At 35.4% G+C, this 19,805-nt stretch overlaps 2 protein-coding genes across 3 annotated transcripts; one reads left to right on the top strand and one right to left on the bottom strand.

Annotated features, from left to right (window-relative positions):
- Nucleotides 1-8,682: 8,682 nt before the first annotated feature.
- LOC117623070 (WPP domain-interacting tail-anchored protein 1) lies at nucleotides 8,683-13,184 on the bottom strand. The gene is made up of 5 exons (XM_034353921.1): nucleotides 13,078-13,184; nucleotides 11,972-12,570; nucleotides 10,601-11,748; nucleotides 9,481-9,669; nucleotides 8,683-9,221 (listed from the first exon to the last, which is right to left on the bottom strand). The coding sequence occupies exons 2-5, from the start codon at nucleotides 12,534-12,536 to the stop codon at nucleotides 9,030-9,032; spliced, it is 2,094 nt and encodes a 697-aa protein (XP_034209812.1). The 5' UTR covers nucleotides 12,537-12,570; nucleotides 13,078-13,184; the 3' UTR covers nucleotides 8,683-9,029.
- A 2,214-nt stretch (nucleotides 13,185-15,398) lies between these two features.
- LOC117621168 (amino acid transporter AVT6A-like) lies at nucleotides 15,399-19,708 on the top strand. Of its 2 annotated transcripts, XM_034351496.1 has the most exons (6): nucleotides 15,399-16,236; nucleotides 16,595-17,037; nucleotides 17,199-17,351; nucleotides 17,712-17,915; nucleotides 18,519-18,984; nucleotides 19,265-19,708. In XM_034351496.1, exons 2-6 carry the CDS (start codon nucleotides 16,614-16,616, stop codon nucleotides 19,398-19,400), a joined length of 1,383 nt encoding a protein of 460 aa, XP_034207387.1. In that variant the 5' UTR covers nucleotides 15,399-16,236; nucleotides 16,595-16,613; the 3' UTR covers nucleotides 19,401-19,708. The 2 variants fall into 2 exon arrangements, with proteins under 2 accessions (XP_034207387.1, XP_034207386.1); XM_034351495.1 differs by having other exon boundaries at nucleotides 15,399-17,037.
- Nucleotides 19,709-19,805: the final 97 nt, after the last annotated feature.

Raw genomic sequence — 19,805 nt, 5'->3', positions numbered from 1 at the left:
GGGCTGATTTTATGAACAGCAGTTGCCCAAGTCAGTTATAAAATGATTGGGGCTCCTCACAAGTTATGTTTAAAAGCCCAAATGCATCGGACAATGCGGGACCTTTGAAGACATTGAGTAAACAAATTGGTCAACTGGAAAAGTAAAGCTTATCGGACTGAATGTGTTCGATGGATATTATTCGTTCAAATTTCTCACGGGAGAATATTCGTTTTTAGATTATTCACCTCTTGAGCTTCCTTCCATTTCTTTCTCGGTTCCTGCGAAAGAAACATGAGTAAAAGACCACACCCAGAGGTATTGGCCAAAGGTCTTCCGATGCCTAAGTTAGTTCGATTGGATCTTTGAGAAACAATAGTTAAAAAACGGTACGGAGTTTTCTTTCACTGGGAGAGCCGGGTGACTAGAGGCATGTGTGGTAGCACTTGGCCTTGTGGGAGAGACGAGAGTGGTGAGGTCATTGGCAATGGAGGTGTCGTCAGCTAGGAGAGGGGGAGAGAGAGAGAGAGAGAGAGAGAGAGAGAGAGAGAGAGAGAGATTTCGGGTGTTTAGGGTTGAGTTTCAGATTACCTTGTGTGTTGAATGTGGTAAGGTTTTTCAAAGAATATCTTCCAATTTAGAAGGTAGATATTCTTTCCCCAAAATGTACAAAATAGGATAATACCCTAAATTGGCGATATTATCTTTCAATTGGTGATCATATTCCCCAATAAAGATAATATCTCATATTTAAGATAATATTCTTATTTTTAGTATCAATTAATTCGCCAAATAAATGGGCTCAATTAATTCACCTATGAGATATTCTTCTTATCCACGTGGCACTTTGTGATTTGAAGCCGGATTTGCTTCCACGGATATCATAGAAATAAAATAAATGGTCTCAAAACCAAATTGAATGGTTATGGCAAAGTCACATGATTGGTCCCCTAAAATGGATAAAATGATTTCTTTTCTTTAAGATTCATAAATTAACAGACAATGTAAATGTATGAATTTAAAATTAGTTTTCTGCCACACCAAATATCTACGGTGTGGTTTATTCAAAAAATTTTTTGCTAAAACTCAAAAGATCGTTATTTTTACCCAGGTAAAAGCACGAGTATCCAATTTTGAACTCAAAGTTACTGCGAGTATCCAATTTTGAACTCAAAGCTTACTTCAACAACTTATGGGAAGTCAGATGGTGGAAGAAGAGTAAGACAACGTCATTAAATGCGATTTGAACCATGAAGATTGGCTGCTTCAACATGTCTAAGCCAGCTAAAAGCGCAAGAACTGAGGAAGATTCAAAAGACCGCTAAACTTAGTTGCAGAGAAGAGACTAGTAATCAGGACTTTCCGTTTTTTACCAAGAGGACACTTTCCGTTTTTTACCAAGAGGACACTTTCCGTTTTTTACCAAGAGGACAAATCCGAGAAGCCAAAAAGACTATAAATAAATGGAGGAGATATTGATTCAAGGACATCCAATTTCTCTCAAGAACAAACATCTTATTTGAACCAACTTCAAATACACTTGACCCAAACAACTTGCCAAATACATATCACAACATATCAATGGCTAAGACTTGAATCAAATCCTCTCTCAATCTCTTGAGTCCCCAGTTGACAACTCCTGATTGAAACTTTCTTCTTTTCCCAAACACATACTCTGATTCGTTCCCAATTGACAACTCATGATCGGAATTACTTTGTTATTGTTTCTAATCTTAATGCTCTGCCAACATCAATGCTTGATATGATTTTTGTAAGTTAGTCACTTTTTCTAGTTTATCAAAGATCAAAATTTGTATTGCATATGCAAGTTTTCCTAGGCATTGCAGATACTGTTGACACCTTCATCAGACTCATTGTACTATCTCAAGAAGATTATAGTGGTGTTTAAGGAGTTTTGTTTCTGTCCGATAATCATTTCTTTGGTTCTTGTTAAGTTGATTATTGTTATTTGATCTAAATAGATATGTATTTGCTGTCTTGCAACAATATAATACCTTTCGAACACCACCAACTTTAAACTTTCGTTGCACTTTCTATTCGATTTCAATTTAAAGTTGTTGCTTCTTCCAAGTTTGTCCGGTAGCAAGTAAAATATTGAAGTCCTCTTAATTGAGGCATACAGAACCTATGCAAGCCAGATTCCCCACTTGGAGCACAATGACTTTGGTTAGAGGTTAAGATCAATGAGCATAGCACCATCTTCACATCACTTGGTCACTCATTCTCTCTTTCTACTAGAAGAGTAAAACACTAGTAGTGGCACGCCTAACGCATCCAAAGAAAAAGGCAGTCAAGCTCAAACTAAGGGCCCAAACGAGCCTTTCTTGATCAACAAATAACACATTAGCTAAGCATCAGCCTGCAAAAGGACTGAGGCATCACAGTGTTCTCCAAAAGCCCACAAACACTTTTGTCATTTACACTTACGAAACAATTCATTCAAACAATTAGGTTATCAAATTCTGTTTAACAAATTAAAAGTCACGGTCAAATTATATAAACTAATCACCGACTTATCAGATGCATGTCATAATTATGTTTGTATATCGGTTCAGTTTTCGATTTATAAATTCAAAGCCGCCGAGTTACTCAAAAAAAATAAATAAAAAGGGTAAATTGTGAAAATGGTCCTCAAACTTGTATGCGATGTACATTTTGGTCCATAAATTAAATTATTAGTCCAAATGGTACATAAACTTTATGTTAATCGCCCATTTGATCCAACCGTTACATTTTCTGTGAGTTTTTAACAAGTCAACCCCAGTGATGGGGTCTAGGATGGTTATATGCGTCTTTTTAAATCTGAAAGGGTATATGCGTCTTTTTCAACCTCAATGTCTTCTTCTCCTATTAGCCAAAACGTCATTCGGTTCGTGACTATCTGAAACCGAGGTGCGAAGGCAACAACAGAGAATCTGGAGTTGTTAGGGTTCCTATTTGGGGGTTTTGCGGGAATTTCTGGATTTCGATCATTGTGGATGCTCATCACTGATGGAGTTTGAGTTCCGTTGGGGTGGAGAGAATCCCAAATACAGTAAGGGAATATCTGTCTGTGTTTTATATTCATCTTGTTTTGCAAATCGATGTTTTTTGTTTGCAAGTGTGTGGTCCAAGGTCAGTTTCTTTATGTTGAAAAGATACTGTGGCATTTTATTTCCTTTATGCTGGGATTGACTGCAAAGTATATGTTTTTATGTTTGGTGTGGTCCCTTTGTTGTCTACTTCACACTTAATTCACTATTAGCATTGAGTGAAATGGTAAAAAAAAAAAAATTAAAACCCTAAACCTGTAGCATTAGATAAAGGAGATGTGTGTGCAGCTAACTCTGAAATTTGATATGTACTATTTGCAGATATCTCTGACAGAGTCACTCTTGAACTACACCATGGGGGTATGTTTGAAAATGGGGTTTATAAAGGTGGTAAGGTATGTTATTTAGATAATGTTGTTGATGACTTTCTATCATTGCTGGATTTAAGGAAGATAGGGAAAGAGTTGGGGTATACAATATGTTTCGAAAATTGAGCAAACTATGGAGATTAGGTATAGAAACGCTGGAGAAAAGGATGGTAACATATTGGAGCTTATTACCTCTGATAATAAAGTAGCTGAAATGGTTGGATGCATGCCATGTAATAGGGTTCTTGTGTTGTACTATACAGATTTGGAAAATTCAAATGGTAATGGGCTTGGGACTCAAGCATCTGCTGCATGGCCTAGTTTGGATAGTGCAGAATATAACTATGATGCAGATGTAGAAAATGATGGGAAGGGTGTCACATGGCACGCATTCAATGAACCAGGGGATGCAGATGCATATGTAGAAGTTGGAAATGAAGAGGAAAATGAGGTTGCAGCAACTGAGAATGGAGAGGAAAATAAGGCTGCAGCAACTGAGAATAGAGAGGTTGGAAATGAAGGGGAAAATGAGGAAAATGATGCACAATTTGTGGATAGTGATTATGAATTCAGTGAACAAGAAGATGAGGTGCTTGTAGCTGAGAATGTGGTAGTTGGGGGCGCAAATGGTGAGCCCAATGCAGGTGAGAACATTGGGCCTACTGTTCAGGCCAATGCAGGTGAGAATGTTGAGCCTACTGTTCAGCCCCATGGACATGAGACAGTTGGGCCTACTTATGATGCTCCAGGAGAGGTTTCATCCGATGGTGCTAACACATCGGATTTGGACACAAGAAGTGATGAAGAGGATCAAGATCAGGGTAATGGTGAGGAAAAGGGCAAAAGAAAGAAAAAGAAATTGCCAAAGTTGAATGAGTACAGGAGAGAGGTGGATTTAAGGAATCCAGAGATTAGGATGGGAATGCGATTTGCAAACAAAAAGGTATTGAAAGAAGCTGTGGAGGAGTATGCAATTCTACATGGTAAGTTGATAAAATTCAAAAAAAATGACAAAGTGAGGCTCTAGGTAGTATGTATGGGAGGACTGAAATGTCCATTTTATTTAAAAATAATCAAAGCAGCCGATTCAATCAAACCAACCGAATGCAAAAAAATAAAATAAGTGCCTAATTCTATATAACTCCTATATTTTATATATAAACTCACCCTAAATTTCATTTCCCATGAAAACTCAAATTTAAAATATGTATCATAAAATATTTATCCTTATATTAATAATAAAATTACAATCTGTGCCATCCACCATATATTCCTTTGATTTGTAACTGTACGATTTTTCTAAATGAATAATCCCTAACTATAGCCTCTCTTCACGCGCTTTCATAATTAGGCTTTTTTTTTTAAATAAAAAAAAGATAATGGGTAGTTGTGTTCCATGAAAATAGAATTCATTATCTAATTTTTCTTTTAATTTAAAATTTTTTTAATATGAAAAAGTGTGAATTTACCATATTATCCTCATTTAATTAATAATTTCAATTCTTAATGTTTGCATTAATTAAGGGTATTTTCTAGCATTTTGAATATTTCACCATTCTCTACCTTTTACTTTATATATATAGATGTATATATATATATATGTATATATATAGATTTCTAGCACATCATTGATCCCTTTCTTTTCGGAAATCCCTTTAATATCCTTAAATTAAATCCGAAAATTAATTTACCTATGCAATATATATATATATATAATTAGTCCCGATCTCTTGGACCACAGGAGTCCAAGATATTGTGGTCACCCACCGTTGGATATTAATCCAATGGTTCAAAATGATATATATATATATATATATATATGCAATATGACATAAATGATTATTACCCGATTCAAGTCATAAATAAGTGAACCGTTGAATTTACATCCAACGGTGAGTGACCATAAATCTCTTGGACTACAGGGGTCCAAGAGATCAGGACTGTATATATAATATAGGAAATAGATAATTAATTTTGCAATATACCTTAGACAATAATATATGGAGCTAGATGTAATCGGAACCCTTAATTTAGGGACTTTATTGATATTCAAATCTCAATCCATGATAATATGGATTATAATCACAATAGCCAATCAATATAAATGATCTCTCTTTCACCATGATGTGGTTAGAGGTTTCTTCACTTCCAAGTACGACTATTTGGACAAGGAAACAATGATACGTGTTTTCTGATGTTTATCTCGTAATCCTAGGCAGTTCCGAAGCTTGTGTGGAATGTTTGGGAGTTTTTGAAGGACGAGAAATCCGGAATGGTATGGAGCGATGATGATGACACCCGAATTCCCTTTCATTATGATGTGGCTAGGGGGTTCTTCAGTTCCGAGTATCCAGCAAAGTACGATTGCGTGGACGAGGAACTGAAAACAATGGTATCTCGTAATCCTAGGTTCTGATTTGATCTTGTTAATTTAGGAAGAGACCAGCCGCATCGATTTTCCCTCATTATTGTTCTGGTGGTTCCACTTGTTCTGCGAGACCATGTTTCTTCGGTGCGCTTGTTACGCCATAACCTGATGTACTTGTTTTATCAACTATTTCGAAACTTCTGTCGAACATTTGAGAGTTTTTTAAGAACGAGAAATCTGGAATGAGCAAGTGTTTGCAGCAAATCATACGATACAAGGAGTAAGGCGGCTATACTACCGTATTTCTTTTATTAAAAATAGTATAGCCGGGCGGCTATACCTTTTTGACACGTAGGTCCCTTTTTCTTTTAACAAAATAGTATAGCCGTGCGGGTTCACTAGGGTATTTTTTATATTACAAATAGTATAGCCGCTCGGCTATACCTTTTTTACCACGTGGCGGTCCTTTTTTTCCCCATAAATAGTATAGCCGCTTGGTGCTATACATTGGTTTCCTAAAAATTAATATAGCCGCGCGGCTGCACTTCTTTTACACGTGGACGCTTACCTGCTTCGCTAGACGGGTATTTTTTTTTTCTAATAAATAGTATAGCCGCGCGGCTATACTCGGGTTTTTCTAAAAAGGTATAGCCGCGCAGCGTTACTGAGGTTTTTTATTTTTATTTTAAATAAATTGTATAGCCGAGTGGCTATACTCTTTATATATATACTGGGATTGTTTTCTTTATTAAAAAAAAAAAAAATTCCCCTATTTTCTTTTCTTTTAGGCCTTTACTCGAGTCTCTATTGTTCCCTTTGATTTTTTTTACTTTGCCAGAGTTATTACCCATATAAAGAATTTAGTATTTTTCACATTTAATACTCACATTATACATGTATATACGTATTTTTCATTAATATATCCGTTTTCTTTACACGTTTTAAAGACTCAATAAAATACATATTTTTTAAAAAGCAAATGTACAATACTCATGTTGTACACGTACATACGTATTTTTCATGTTTGATACACGTGTTTTTTTACAAAATTTTTTAGAATACACACAAAATTCATGTATTATAAACATAATTTCACATATTATTGAATAAAAAGATAGGCCTTGGGGCTCTTCGGTCAATGCCTAATTAGTTGGGTCAATGGTTAATTAATATATATATATATATATAATTCATCAAAAGATAGGCCTTGAGGCTCTTGGGTCAATGCCTAATTACTTGAGTCAATGGTTAATTAATATATATATATATATATATATATATATATATATATAGTCCACTTCTATTGAGGGATCCCTCAAATAATTTTATTTGAGGGATGCCCTTTAGGGTACCCTACAATTTTTTTCCCAATGATTCAAACCATCTATTTTTTAGGTCTTCATTCATAGATCATCCTTACAAAAATTAGATAAATCGGAAACCGTTTCGACATCCAATTGTGTCTTAAAAAATCAATGAACACGGTGCTTCAAGAAAATGCTAAAATTTCAATAACTCAATTGAGTAGTCAAATGATATCGGATTCAAGTGATTTTTTTTGTAGAGATAATCTTTGAATTAGTATCTACAAAATAGACGGTTTGGATTAGTGAAATACAATCCGGAGTGGGGCCTACAAGGAGTGTCCCTCAAATAAGCTTATTTGAGGGATCCCTAAATGAAAGCTATATATATATATATATATATATAATTAATCAAAAGATAGGCCTTAGGGCTCTGTGTTTTAAATTAAATCCAAATAATTATTTATTTATTTATTTGAATTATTTTAAAATTCAAATATCATATAATGTTTTTTTTTCCTAATCCTTGGGGCTCTGTGTTTTAAATTAAATCCGAATAATTATTTATTTATTTATTTGAATTATTTTAAAATTCAAATATCATATAATGTTTTTTTTTCCTAATTGGGTTTGTCCTCACCTGATACCTGTTGGAATAAGTATCGGCCACTCTATTTAAACACAAGCCCTAGGTCTGTACAATTACATCAAATTCACAGAGAACATTCATATCATCATTCCTGTATAGCCTCATAGATAAACACAAAGCCCGAGTGGATTGGATTGGAATTTTTAGAATTTTTTATGGTTAAATGATGAAATACAAGTATAACTACTTGTAATCTTACTATTTTGTTCATAAAGGCGAAACGGATTATTCAATTCCTCGAATCATTATATTTCATTGTTGCATAGGATCGGAATTGTAACATTATATTTCAATCCCTCAATCCCCAAGAAGAGCACATCACAAGGTTCATAAACCAAGAAGGTATTCCACGAGCTTTTTGTTGATGTGCTTGGACAAGCTCGTGTCTATGATCGCAGTTGGGGTAAATGGGACATAAACAGAAAGGTTGACCAAGGTTGTTGCAAAATGAGGGGCTATTTATCTTAAGTTGGAGGAATTGAATAAGTTAGTTATAACTGAATCTAGGTATTCTTTGTTCTTGACTTTGTTATAATTTTTGCGTCCTTGATAACAAAGGAACTCTCTCATCAAGAGTTTTATTTGTTATGTTTTGACGAAGTCATATTGTAACGCTTGTGAGCTCCAAACTAATATCAAATATTTTGAACCCCTCTGAGACAAATGGTCCAAGTGCAACAAAGAATCAGTTGTAGGAATTTTGCTACAAAATGTGTGCTTTGATAATGGATTGGAACCTCAGCATGAGTTTTGTTCGGTTAGTAAATCATATCATCCAAAGACTTGATACTGGTTGGTTATACAATGTCTGTGCGGGAGGGATTTCCTAATTGCCTACGAAATAATTCAAACCAAGAGCATAAGAGATTTAAAAAGATATATATGGGTCTGGAAAAGAACAAATTCACAAACATCCGTCGATCTTTTTTGGACATATATTTATAATTGTAAGCACTTAAAATTCATAAATGAGGGTAAAAACTATCATTGAAGTTGTTTCTGAACCAGTTACAACAATCTCCAATCATTCTGCGTTTACATCCCTTTGAGTACTTGAGGAGAAAGCTAAGATGGGAAACTCGCTATCAAATGATATCTTGCTATTTCTCAATGCTGAAGGGTATTCAGCATCTCACTTTGATGCAATTTGTACCTTAGGCACAATAGATTGCCTATCCCTAAAACAATTTCAGAATATAACTTCATTGTTCTTCGTTTTTTCATTTTCCAGATCTTCGTTGCTTTACACTGGTGGTTACAAGAAAGCTACTGTGGAGACAAGCTCATGAGGAAACTCCTGCAGCAACATCAAAATGGGCAGTCTTGTTGGAGAAAAAAATAAGCTGCAACTGAAATCAGTAAAATAAGCATCGCCATGAGGAAATGCTTGAAGCTCAGAACTCCTGCATCTATTATCCTTGCGGTCTCAAACGCTGATGTAGAATCAGTAGGTCCCACTTCAGTCTCACCAACAGAAACATTATTCTGAGTCTCATCCAGCTGAAAATATATAAATAAGGAGGCTACTTTAGAGTCAATAATGTCGTATTTCAAGTTGTGTCACAATTGAAAAACAAGCTCTCAGTATAACACAGTACATGCAGAAAATGTGCGAAGAAATCTGAATGCTGAATATGAAATTATATTGAATGACAACAAAACGCATCCTTAAGCATGAGAAAAATAAAACAGAACAGAAGCAAAAATTAAAGAAAAGAACAATGATTTATAATATATAAAAAAAGGGTACGGCACATACCTTACAATTACCATCAGACAACTCATCAGCTTCTTCCTCACTTTCTCTTGTGCCAGTAGCCAAACCATGCTTTGAGGGCATGAAGTCTTTATGATTTCCTCTATCATCATTTCCCATTTCCACAGATGGACTATTGTTTGTTTGCAACTTCAGTACCAAAGTTTTATTCTCCACCGCTAATGAAGAAATCTGCACATTCAATCACCAGCAGCTAAGACGAAAATTTAGAGTTTGGAAAAACACATTTTACTAAAGCAAGGCATGCTGATGTGCCATCACTCAGATTTCAATAATGCTAAAACAAAAATTTCAATCTTTCTTTATTGGCAGGAAACAAGATGTCTAAGTGCTTAATGCAATGATAGAAAAGTAAAATTTTCATGTTTTCTAAAAAAAATAAAATTAAACAAGACAATGTAGAACTTTCAATGTTTAGTAAGACAATATGATCCTTCTAATGACTCAACGGTTCAGCACACTAAAAATACGGTGAGGAACTCAATTAGATAAAAAGAGACAATTACTTTCAAACGTCGCAAGTTGCGAAAGAAAATTTGATGAAACATTAAATCCGAAGTGAAGAGAAATCATATCTGCTAACTGGGTTTCAAACTCTCTTTAAAGACCTAAAGACATAACTGCATACCTTCTATTTTCTAGCTTGGCAAGATTTAGACCTAATACCTGTCCTGCCAAACCTCCACCTCAACTCTTGTCATCTAAGCCAAGCTCCCAAGGCAACACAAACATACATATGAACATGAATGTGGAGACAAACAAAAAAAACATGGATGTGGGCATGCACATGCACATATACTCTGTGTATTACACAGTTATGTGTGTGGACATTTCTACGCATGGAGATCATAAGATTCGTTTAGTGATCCATATGCTCCATATTTACGTAATTTCCTAGTTTAGTATAGTACATTATCACTTATTGAGATTATATAGCTGAGATTTACATTTCTGACATACATGCTAAATGGTAAATGACCAAAAGGAAAAAGAAATCAGGCGCTGAGCAATGTTACAGAGACAGCAAAAAGACAGTTCCACCTCACAATAAAAAAATCAACCCGAAATTGAAAAATTAATCAAATACATGATAAGTGAATACCTGCTTATGAAGGCGCTCTCTTTCAAAAGCAAGTTGCACCACTAAACTTGTAAGAACTTTGGACCGAATACCAATATCAGTTGCAGTAGCTACTTTTACTTCCTCGGCTTGATGCAAAGATGCCTCCATGCATGCCAATCTACCCCTCAGAAAGCTTAGTTCCTCAGTTAGCAGTGCATTAGATTCTGATAATCTTATACAGTTGTCCTCTGCACTGTCAATCCGACTTTCAGCTTTTAAAACCTTCTGCTTTAGATCCTTAATCACACTTCCCATGTCATTGATTGTAGAATACAACATCTGTTGTTTCTCCAGGCTAGCTTCAGCAGATGCCACTGCATGCTGTAATTGGGTATCAGATTCCCTTAACTTCCTCTCAAGTGAATCCACCGTCTCCGAGGCACTGCCAGTGCTTTTAAGAAGTCCGATCTCTTCATTAAGTTCCATATTAGTCTCTGTTAATAATTTGCTTTTGGCTTCTGCATTCTCAGCCCTAGTTTCAGCCTTTGATACTTTCTCTTTCAGATCTGTGATGACATTTTCCAATTCACTAATGTCTGAGCATAGAACAGTATGCTGTTCCTCAAGTGAACTCACCTTTTCTCTCAAAGTAAAGGCCTCAGAATCAGCAAGAATTAACTTATCTTCAGCTTCCTTCAAGCTGTCTTTTAAGCCGGCTGTCTGATCTAAAAGGAAGCTATTTAGTTTTGCGTTGCTGCTTTCAAGTTTCCGCAAAGAGCTTTCTCGGGATTCAACCTGACCATCAAGCTTCAATCTTAGTTCAGCTTCCCGCTGAACTGAACCGTTTAAGTTAAACTGGAGAATATGGAGTTTACCCAGTAATTCTTTTGAAATACCCATAAGGACCTCAGATGCATTATCTGACTGTAACCACCTCTCCCAAGCATCTGCTGCCTCCTCCTCCATGCAATATGCTTCTTGCTCTGAAGAGAGCAGCCTCAGTTTCATATCTTCTTCGATTTGTTTTGATTCAGTCAGTTTCTTTTCAAGATCCATCTCTCTTGCTAAAGATTTCTCTAGCATCCTCAGTATATGTCTTTGCTGTTCAACAGTTTGCATATTTATCTTTAGATTCATGCTTGAGAACTTGTCATCCTCTAAATAGACCACTCCTTTGTTAGCATTCCCTGTCCATATGCATGGATTAGAATGCGGAAAAAAAAAAAAAAAAGGTTCTAAGCTATAATATTTCATGACTTATGCCTGCACAAAGGTGGTTATAAAACCTATCTGCCCTACACCCTAAAAATTTCCTGGCAACCCCATCATCCATAAGCACAATAAGAATGAGAAAAATATGATATTGACAATAAATCAACAACAATATACTGAATCACGCTTGTAACTCACAATTTTCTTCTCCATCATAACATGAAAACGTCCTCTGGAACTTCAAGGATTGCATCCTTATTTCAGAGATCTGATCTTGCAACTGCTTCAAAGATTGTTCAGAGTCACACAGCTTGTCTTCTACTACCACGAAAGTTTCTCCCAAACATGTGTATGAAGATAGTAGCCCCTGGGCATTGGTGATCTCTGCTTGAAGTATAGCCATGAGTTTATCCAATTCACTCACCTCAGAGTCCAAAATTCCAGACAAGAGAACGAATTCCATAGCCTTCTCAACAAAATCAACTGATGTCTGCTCTTCCTTGGAAGCAAGGGCTTCCAAGTCACTCTCCTTGGTTGCCACATGCATCATAAGAACATTTAAGTTAACTAACTTCTCAGAAGCACATGCTAGATCCAATTCCACTCTGGTAAAAACCTCGCCAACACTTCTTAATTCTCCAACAATCACACCATCAGATGAGACACTTTCGAGATTGCCAACTTTACTCGAATCCACTTCTGGGTCATCAATATTAACATCATTGACAGATACACTTGCTTCGGGACCACCATCGTAATCCATTTTAATGGTGCACTTGTTAAAATGGTTCTGAAACCTGAATATGAACATAACTTAAGTTTGTTACAAACAATACACACGAAAATGTAGAAAACTTCCCACATATAAAAAGAGGAATATTTTTATGTGCTCGAAGGACATCTTCCAAAATCCAAAATCAAGAACCCAAATACCCATTAACAAAAAATCTAAAACGCATATAGGGTATGCTCAGTGATATTCAATACTGACTGCACATCATACGTTCAGTCATGATTTTGATTGAAAATAATAACAATTAAAGTTCCTTGATTTACATTCTTTCTAAAACTCTTGATGATTGAAGATCATCAGATTTTTAGAAGGCTCATCGTAAAGTACTCAAATATATCAAAAAGAGCCCAACCATATTCAGAAGCACATATTCTAGCACACCCATCTCCTACATTCCACAACACAAAAGAAATCTAGGAAACGGCAGATATATCAACACCATTTTTTTTTTCCAGTCTCAGCAAACCCATACAAACAAAAAACAGTAAGAAAGCGGAAAGCAAGCTTGTACCTTCAGAACAATTTTCTCGGCTTCTGTTAGCGCTCGCAAAGGCAGAAAGACAAATACAATGAAAAAAATACCGTTTAAGAAAGAAAGAAATTAAAAAGATGGTGATGGACTTTGCATTTTGCATGATACGTGTTGCGCGCTTGTTATTTTGGGCCTAATTTGAGTCGGTGGATATTGAAACTATGGTCTTGGGCCCACCAAAATCCAAAATTTCTCCCTGATAAAACAACGTCGATCAGCCCAAAATTGTTTTTTTATAATTATTTTTAATTGGTATATGACCTTTTTACCCAAAAAAATTAATTGCTGTTTTTTTTTTTTCCCTGATACAAGAATATTGGGCGAGTAGGGATTCGAACACTTAACTTCTGGTACAATATAAAGGTTTAGTTCAGTTCAATTTTGATAAAAGTCATTAAAGAAACTAAATCAAATCAAACCAATTTAAAATAATTTGGTTCAATTTAGTGGCCATGCTGACGTGTATGCACATCGACATGCCCAAGATCAATATAAAATATTCACTAAAATTTAACGAAGAGTGAGAGTCTGGTAGATTAAAAAATGTGAGTGAAAAAATTCTGCACCACTCCTTTTTATTAATCTATTGATATTAACATCAATCAACCTTTCTGTGTCACATTCTAATCTTTGAGTCACCGTTTCGCATGATGAAAATGGTGGGCCATCCGGTTGGTGGAATATTGGGCTCATGGGCCCACTTATTTAAATTGTTAATGGAATTTTTGTAATATTAACTTGTACCAGACGAAAGACTTGCAATCTAATTATGTCCACAATTTTATTTTATTTTCCTTTTTTGCTAATCTTGCTCACTAATCACAGATTAGCTGACGTGAGAAAGAAGAGGAAGGAGGAAGATTCCTTGTACTTGCATCAGCAAATTTTACACCTGTTGCAACCACCACCGCATGATTATATTATATTAGCTTTATTCACCTGTTGGTCTTTTTATTTTATTTTTAAATGTAGTGTTTGGTTGGTGGGTTACTAATGTCATCATTGTCCAATCACTGTGGTTAAGTTGGTAAAATTTGATTAAAAGGTGGGTTATTTTTGGGAGCCTAAAACATGGTTTCACCAACACTGGCACTGGCAGGCCACATACATGAGATTTCCGAATTGAAATGACACTTCTTGTCTGGAACACTGCATGACAATTTCTATGTTCTCTGATCTTTGTCATTGATGATGTGCGGCTTTTAATTTTAGTGATGAAATCAACCATTGACTTAATTTGCAACATTATAACTAATTCTTAATCACAATAATGATTCATGTTAATCATTCACACACTCGAAATTATTTGATATGACAATCATTCTGTGATCTTACAGATTTATTTAAATTATAATAAGTTTCGAGTTTAAATTTTACATTTATAAAATACTTTATCAGTATAACATAACATATTATCATCACATCGAATAATTTATCTCACATGCTTGTGTAACTCCTTCTATATAAGCACATAATTTTGATGTCATGTTTTGTTGGATGTGGCTTAAGGTTCCTATAGAGTAGATTAGAATCATGCATAGGTTAATCAATTTCATCTTTACACCTTGGATGACATCAACTCTTAACATTTTATAATTTGTGGCTCACACTTGCTCCAATATTTGCAAAGAAAGCAATATTAGCATAAGAGTAAATTTCTCCTAGGCCTATATATTAATATCCTAGGTTAGGTTGTAGAACCATTACGCTAAAACCATAAAAGCATACCAATAAGAAAACACAAATTCTTACTTTGGAAATCCCCAAAATGGTGTAACCAACCCTAATACTCTTAGGTGAACCTTTTTTTTTTTTTTTTGGGTTCAAATATCTGAACCTTCTAAGATTTTTTTTTTTTTTTCCCACGTGACATTTCTGGAAAATTAATTACTCCCAAATCATTTATAGCCTTCTATTTTTGTTCATCTTATCCATCTAATTTTCTCACTCATCAAATCATTTACAAGCTTCTATTTTTGTTCATTTTCTTCAACTTATCCATATAATTTTCTCACTCATCAAAGTTTAACCCGTCATAATAAAATTATTGTTGTATTTTTAAATATATTTTTTTTATAAAGAAAAAATAGATTTGTTACTTGAAAGAGTACGCCTAGAAACACTAATATGGGAAAAAAAAATTTAGAAAGCTGATGAACAGATCAATGGCAGTAAATTGTTAATTAATAGCCGATTTACGGTTTGCATATTATTATCCAATTGCGAAGCTTCCCCTTTTGACGTAGACATCTGCGGACGTCTTTCCTTATACTCTTATAAAGTCCGTAACTTTCACACCAAAAGCGACAAATTTTACAGTTTGTGGAATTTTGTGGATTAGGGTTTTCATTATCAGTTTCATTTCACCAATCCACAATAATTCCACAGACACCAAAAGAAAAAGAAAACAACTTAACATTATTAAATTCCAGTCTTTGTCTCCACCTCCATTATTGTTATTCAATATCAAGCTTTATTGGCGCGTGTCTTTCTCTTTCCTTGAATTTTTTTTGGCTATAAAAATCAAAGCTTTAACTGAAGAATTCAGCAGCGTTTCTTGCTTTGGGTCTGCTGAATCATTGACCTCGAATTCTGGCGTTTGATTGGTTTGGTTTTGGGTGCTTTTCTTGAAGGGGGAGAACTGGGTTTTCTCAAGTTTGCTATCTGGGAAATTGGGTTTGGGTTTCCTCCCCTTGTTGATATTGAAAGTCCAGCTAATGGTTGTAAAGATCCACCTTCAACTGTGATATATTGAAGAATTACTTGTGTTTTCAATTCAATTCAATTCTGATACTTTGTTTAAGCTAAAGGTAAATTTGGATACTTTTGCTCCTGGGATTTTATTTTACTTTGGATTTTCAAAATATCTGCCCCAAAACGAATTGTGCATTCATTTCACCTTCAACTGTGATATATTGAAGAATTACTTGTGTTTTCAATTCAATTCAATTCTGATACTTTGTTTAAGCTAAAGGTAAATTTGGATACTTTTGCTCCTGGGATTTTATTTTACTTTGGATTTTCAAAATATCTGCCCCAAAACGAATTGTGCATTCATTTCACCTTCAACTGTGATATATTGAAGAATTACTTGTGTTTTCAATTCAATTCAATTCTGATACTTTGTTTAAGCTAAAGGTAAATTTGGATACTTTTGCTCCTGGGATTTTATTTTACTTTGGATTTTCAAAATATCTGCCCCAAAACGAATTGTGCATTCATTTCACAATCAACTTGGTAGCATTTGCAAAGGACCAACCTTTGTGTTCTCAGCAAGAATTCAATATTTGTGAATTTTTGGCTGTTTGGGTCATTGTGTCTGAAAATCCTCTTCATCTAGCTTGTGTTTGCTCTTCCCCTCATCCTCAATCTGAAAAAAAAAAAAAAAAAGAGTACATAATTTGGCCGTTGGACAAAATTTTTATTGAAGCAAATATTTGTAGGTGGTTGAGCTGCTTTATAGATTTTCCATAAGCTTTAAACCTTTGTTTTGAAGATTTTTAAGATATCACAAGATGACGATTGGAAATCTTGCACCAAAGAAGGAAAAGAAGTCACGAAAGAGCAAAGGAGTTATTGATGAGAATGCCCCCTTGTTGCCCAAAGGGCAAGAGGATGTTGTGTTTGATGAGTTTAATGGAGCTTCCTTTACTGGAGCAGTGTTCAATTTATCAACCACAATTGTTGGTGCTGGGATCATGGCTTTGCCTGCAACCATGAAAGTGTTGGGCCTTGTCCTTGGAATTTCCATGATCATCTTTATGGCCTTCTTGACCGAAGCTTCAATTGAACTGATACTTAGGTTCAGCCGAGCTGGGAAGTCTGCTTCTTATGGAGGTCTTATGGGGGAGGCCTTTGGAAAATATGGGAAGGTTTTGTTACAGATATCTGTTCTAGTCAACAACCTTGGCGTGCTTATTGTCTACATGATTATTATTGGTATGTCTTTCGCTCTATAATATTGTATTGTATTTACTCTGTTACAATCTTGTCATTTTGATATATTTGGTGAATATTTTTGTTGGCCTAGAAATCTGCCCTGGCTTGTCATAGGGAAAGGTCTGAATTTGTCTAACAATCTTTGTATTACTTAAATGAAGGTGATGTGCTTTCGGGAACATCTTCAAGTGGTGTTCACCATGCTGGTGTACTTGAAGGATGGTTTGGAGAACACTGGTGGACTGGGCGTGCCATTATTCTTCTTGTCACCACACTTGGCATATTTGCTCCATTGTCATGCTTTAAGCGAATCGGTTAGTCCTTATTTATTTTTTATGTGTGAAGGCATTGTTTGGTGCACTGCTATCACTCACTTACATAGAGTGATTTGGTTAAGGTAACATATGTTTAGCATATTTATATGAGAACCCCTCTTGTTTAAACATGTGCCCTTCCCTATTCAGTTTTCACTCTATCACTTTCACTTGCATACAGTGATTTGGTCAAGAATCATTGTGTAGCTTTTGACTTAAGTTGTTGGTGGAGTGGTGATTTATTATTAAATTTTCTAGCTTTATTGAATTTGAGCCTATTATTTGTTAAGACCTTATTCTTTATTTTTCCATTTGGAATATAATGTTTCGGTGATCTTAATAGGCCTATTATGGTTGCAGATTCATTGAGCTTCACATCTGCCTTATCAGTTGCACTAGCAGTTGTATTTCTTGTTATTACTGTTGGAATTACGGTCGTCAAGTTGTTCAATGGAAGCATTGCGATGCCCAGATTGTTACCTGATGTTACCGACGTTTCATCATTCTTCAAACTCTTCACTGTAGTCCCTGTTCTTGTCACTGCATACATTTGTCACTACAATGGTATGGAAACTATTTGTTTGTTCACTTACATTGAGTTCATTTGCCTAGAACTTGGTCCATGTTTCTGCAATATAAGAATGAGAAATTTTTGGTGGATTTGTATGTTTGCGCTTCAGTTCCTTTCTTCCCTTTTCTCCTGTTAAATGAATCACTATTTAGCAAAACATAAATTTGAAGCAAACTTTGAGCAGTAGCTTTCGATGTCAGAATTGAATTGAATGGGTTTACGTACCCCTCTATCCACCAGATTCCTGTATTCTTATTATTGAAAATTTTTACTTAATTTTTTTAACTAAATCATGTTAAAATATGTTCTCTATTTTTTGTTTAAAATTAAAACCGTGACATCTTTAGTCATACAAAATTTGGTATTTTGACACATCTTGATCCTTTTATCATCCTGGCCTTGTACTTTTCCATACCAGCACCCAGTGATACTTAAAAGTGATTTAAAATTAACATTTTGGCATAATGTACACACTTGAAACTATAGAAATGGGACTGTTGGTTGAATGTGGGAGATTTCACATTTGAAATGTTTTTCACCTTTTAATTGCAAACACATGTGTTGAGTAATAATCTTCCTGATCAATTCATCTGCAGTCCACAGTATCCACAATGAACTTGAAGACTCGACGCAGATAAGAGGGGTTGTGCAAACCTCACTTGCTTTATGCTCATCCGTTTACATAATGACAAGCCTTTTTGGGTTCCTCCTATTTGGGGACGGAACTCTTGACGATGTGCTTGCCAACTTTGACACCAACCTTGGCATACCTTACAGTTCCGTGCTCAATGATGCTGTTCGTGTCAGCTATGCTGCTCACCTTATGCTTGTGTTTCCCATTGTCTTCTTCCCATTGCGGCTCAACTTGGATGGCCTCCTCTTTCCCTCTGCAAGGCCGTTGGTTCTGGATAATATGAGATTTGCACTGGTCACCGTTGGGCTCATAAGTGTTATCTTCTTGGGTGCAAACTTTATCCCCAGCATCTGGGATGCTTTCCAGTTCACTGGAGCAACTGCTGCAGTTTGCCTTGGGTTCATTTTTCCTGCTGCAATTACTCTCAAGTGAGTTTTTGACTTGATCACAAGAACTATCTATTAGTTCAGGTTTTTATTTACTTTGATAACCAATTGTTTTATTTTTCCAATTTGGAGAATAGTAGATTGCAGAGAATAGCCTAGGACTTAAGGTTATCATATCTCACAGATTTTATGCGTATGCTGCCTTTTTATCTCATAAACATGAAAGGATAGGGATATTATTTACTGGGTTCTTCCCATAGCTAGGTCAGTTTTGTGAATATACTTGGAATTACTTTTCATCTCTTTTTCCTTGGTATGTCAGGGATCGACACAACATAGCAACTAAGAAGGACAAGATCTTGAGTGTTTTTATGATTGTACTAGCTGTGTTCTCAAACGTGGTGGCCATATATAGTGATGCCTATGCCTTGTTCAAGAATTCATCACGGCGTGAATGATATCCGATGTGAGGACATGCCGGAAGGTGCTCATGTTTTTAGTGAAGACCAACTGGCTGGATCCAAACTGTATTAGAAAACCAGGGTTTTCTGAGAGCGTTCAATAAAAAAATAAAGGAACACTCTGCACAATGTATAAAATGTTAGTTTGCTTAGTGCAAGAAGCGGGCAATGGAATTCACTGCCCTCCGCACATGTGTTGTATTACATTGTTCTTCACATTGAACTCTTTTTTGTACCAAAATGAAGTGAGCTTTGAGAAATACAAATATGTATTATAAATTTGTTATGCAATTTTCTTTGCACAATTCGTTTCCCCCCGTATTGTCTATTTGGTTATTTGTTTTCGTGTTTGTTTATGATGAAAAATAGGAAGCTATAAGGTGTTCGCTTGCTTGTGGACAC

The sequence above is a fragment of the Prunus dulcis genome, chromosome 3, assembly GCF_902201215.1.
Source record: "Prunus dulcis chromosome 3, ALMONDv2, whole genome shotgun sequence".
NCBI classification, from domain to species: domain Eukaryota; kingdom Viridiplantae; phylum Streptophyta; class Magnoliopsida; order Rosales; family Rosaceae; genus Prunus; species Prunus dulcis.
This window is presented reverse-complemented; position numbering and strand designations above follow the sequence as displayed.

Coding starts and splice junctions, on each gene's coding strand:
- LOC117623070 (XM_034353921.1), bottom strand. CDS start 12,536: ATGGATTACGATGGTGGTCCCGAAGCAAGTGTATCTGTCAATGATGTT. Junction 11,749..11,971: donor TTATGATGGAGAAGAAAATT/GTGAGTTACAAG, acceptor GCATATGGACAG/GGAATGCTAACAAAGGAGTG. Junction 9,670..10,600: donor GAGAGCGCCTTCATAAGCAG/GTATTCACTTAT, acceptor TTGAATGTGCAG/ATTTCTTCATTAGCGGTGGA.
- LOC117621168 (XM_034351496.1), top strand. CDS start 16,614: ATGACGATTGGAAATCTTGCACCAAAGAAGGAAAAGAAGTCACGAAAG. Junction 17,352..17,711: donor GTCATGCTTTAAGCGAATCG/GTTAGTCCTTAT, acceptor TTATGGTTGCAG/ATTCATTGAGCTTCACATCT. Junction 18,985..19,264: donor CCTGCTGCAATTACTCTCAA/GTGAGTTTTTGA, acceptor TTGGTATGTCAG/GGATCGACACAACATAGCAA.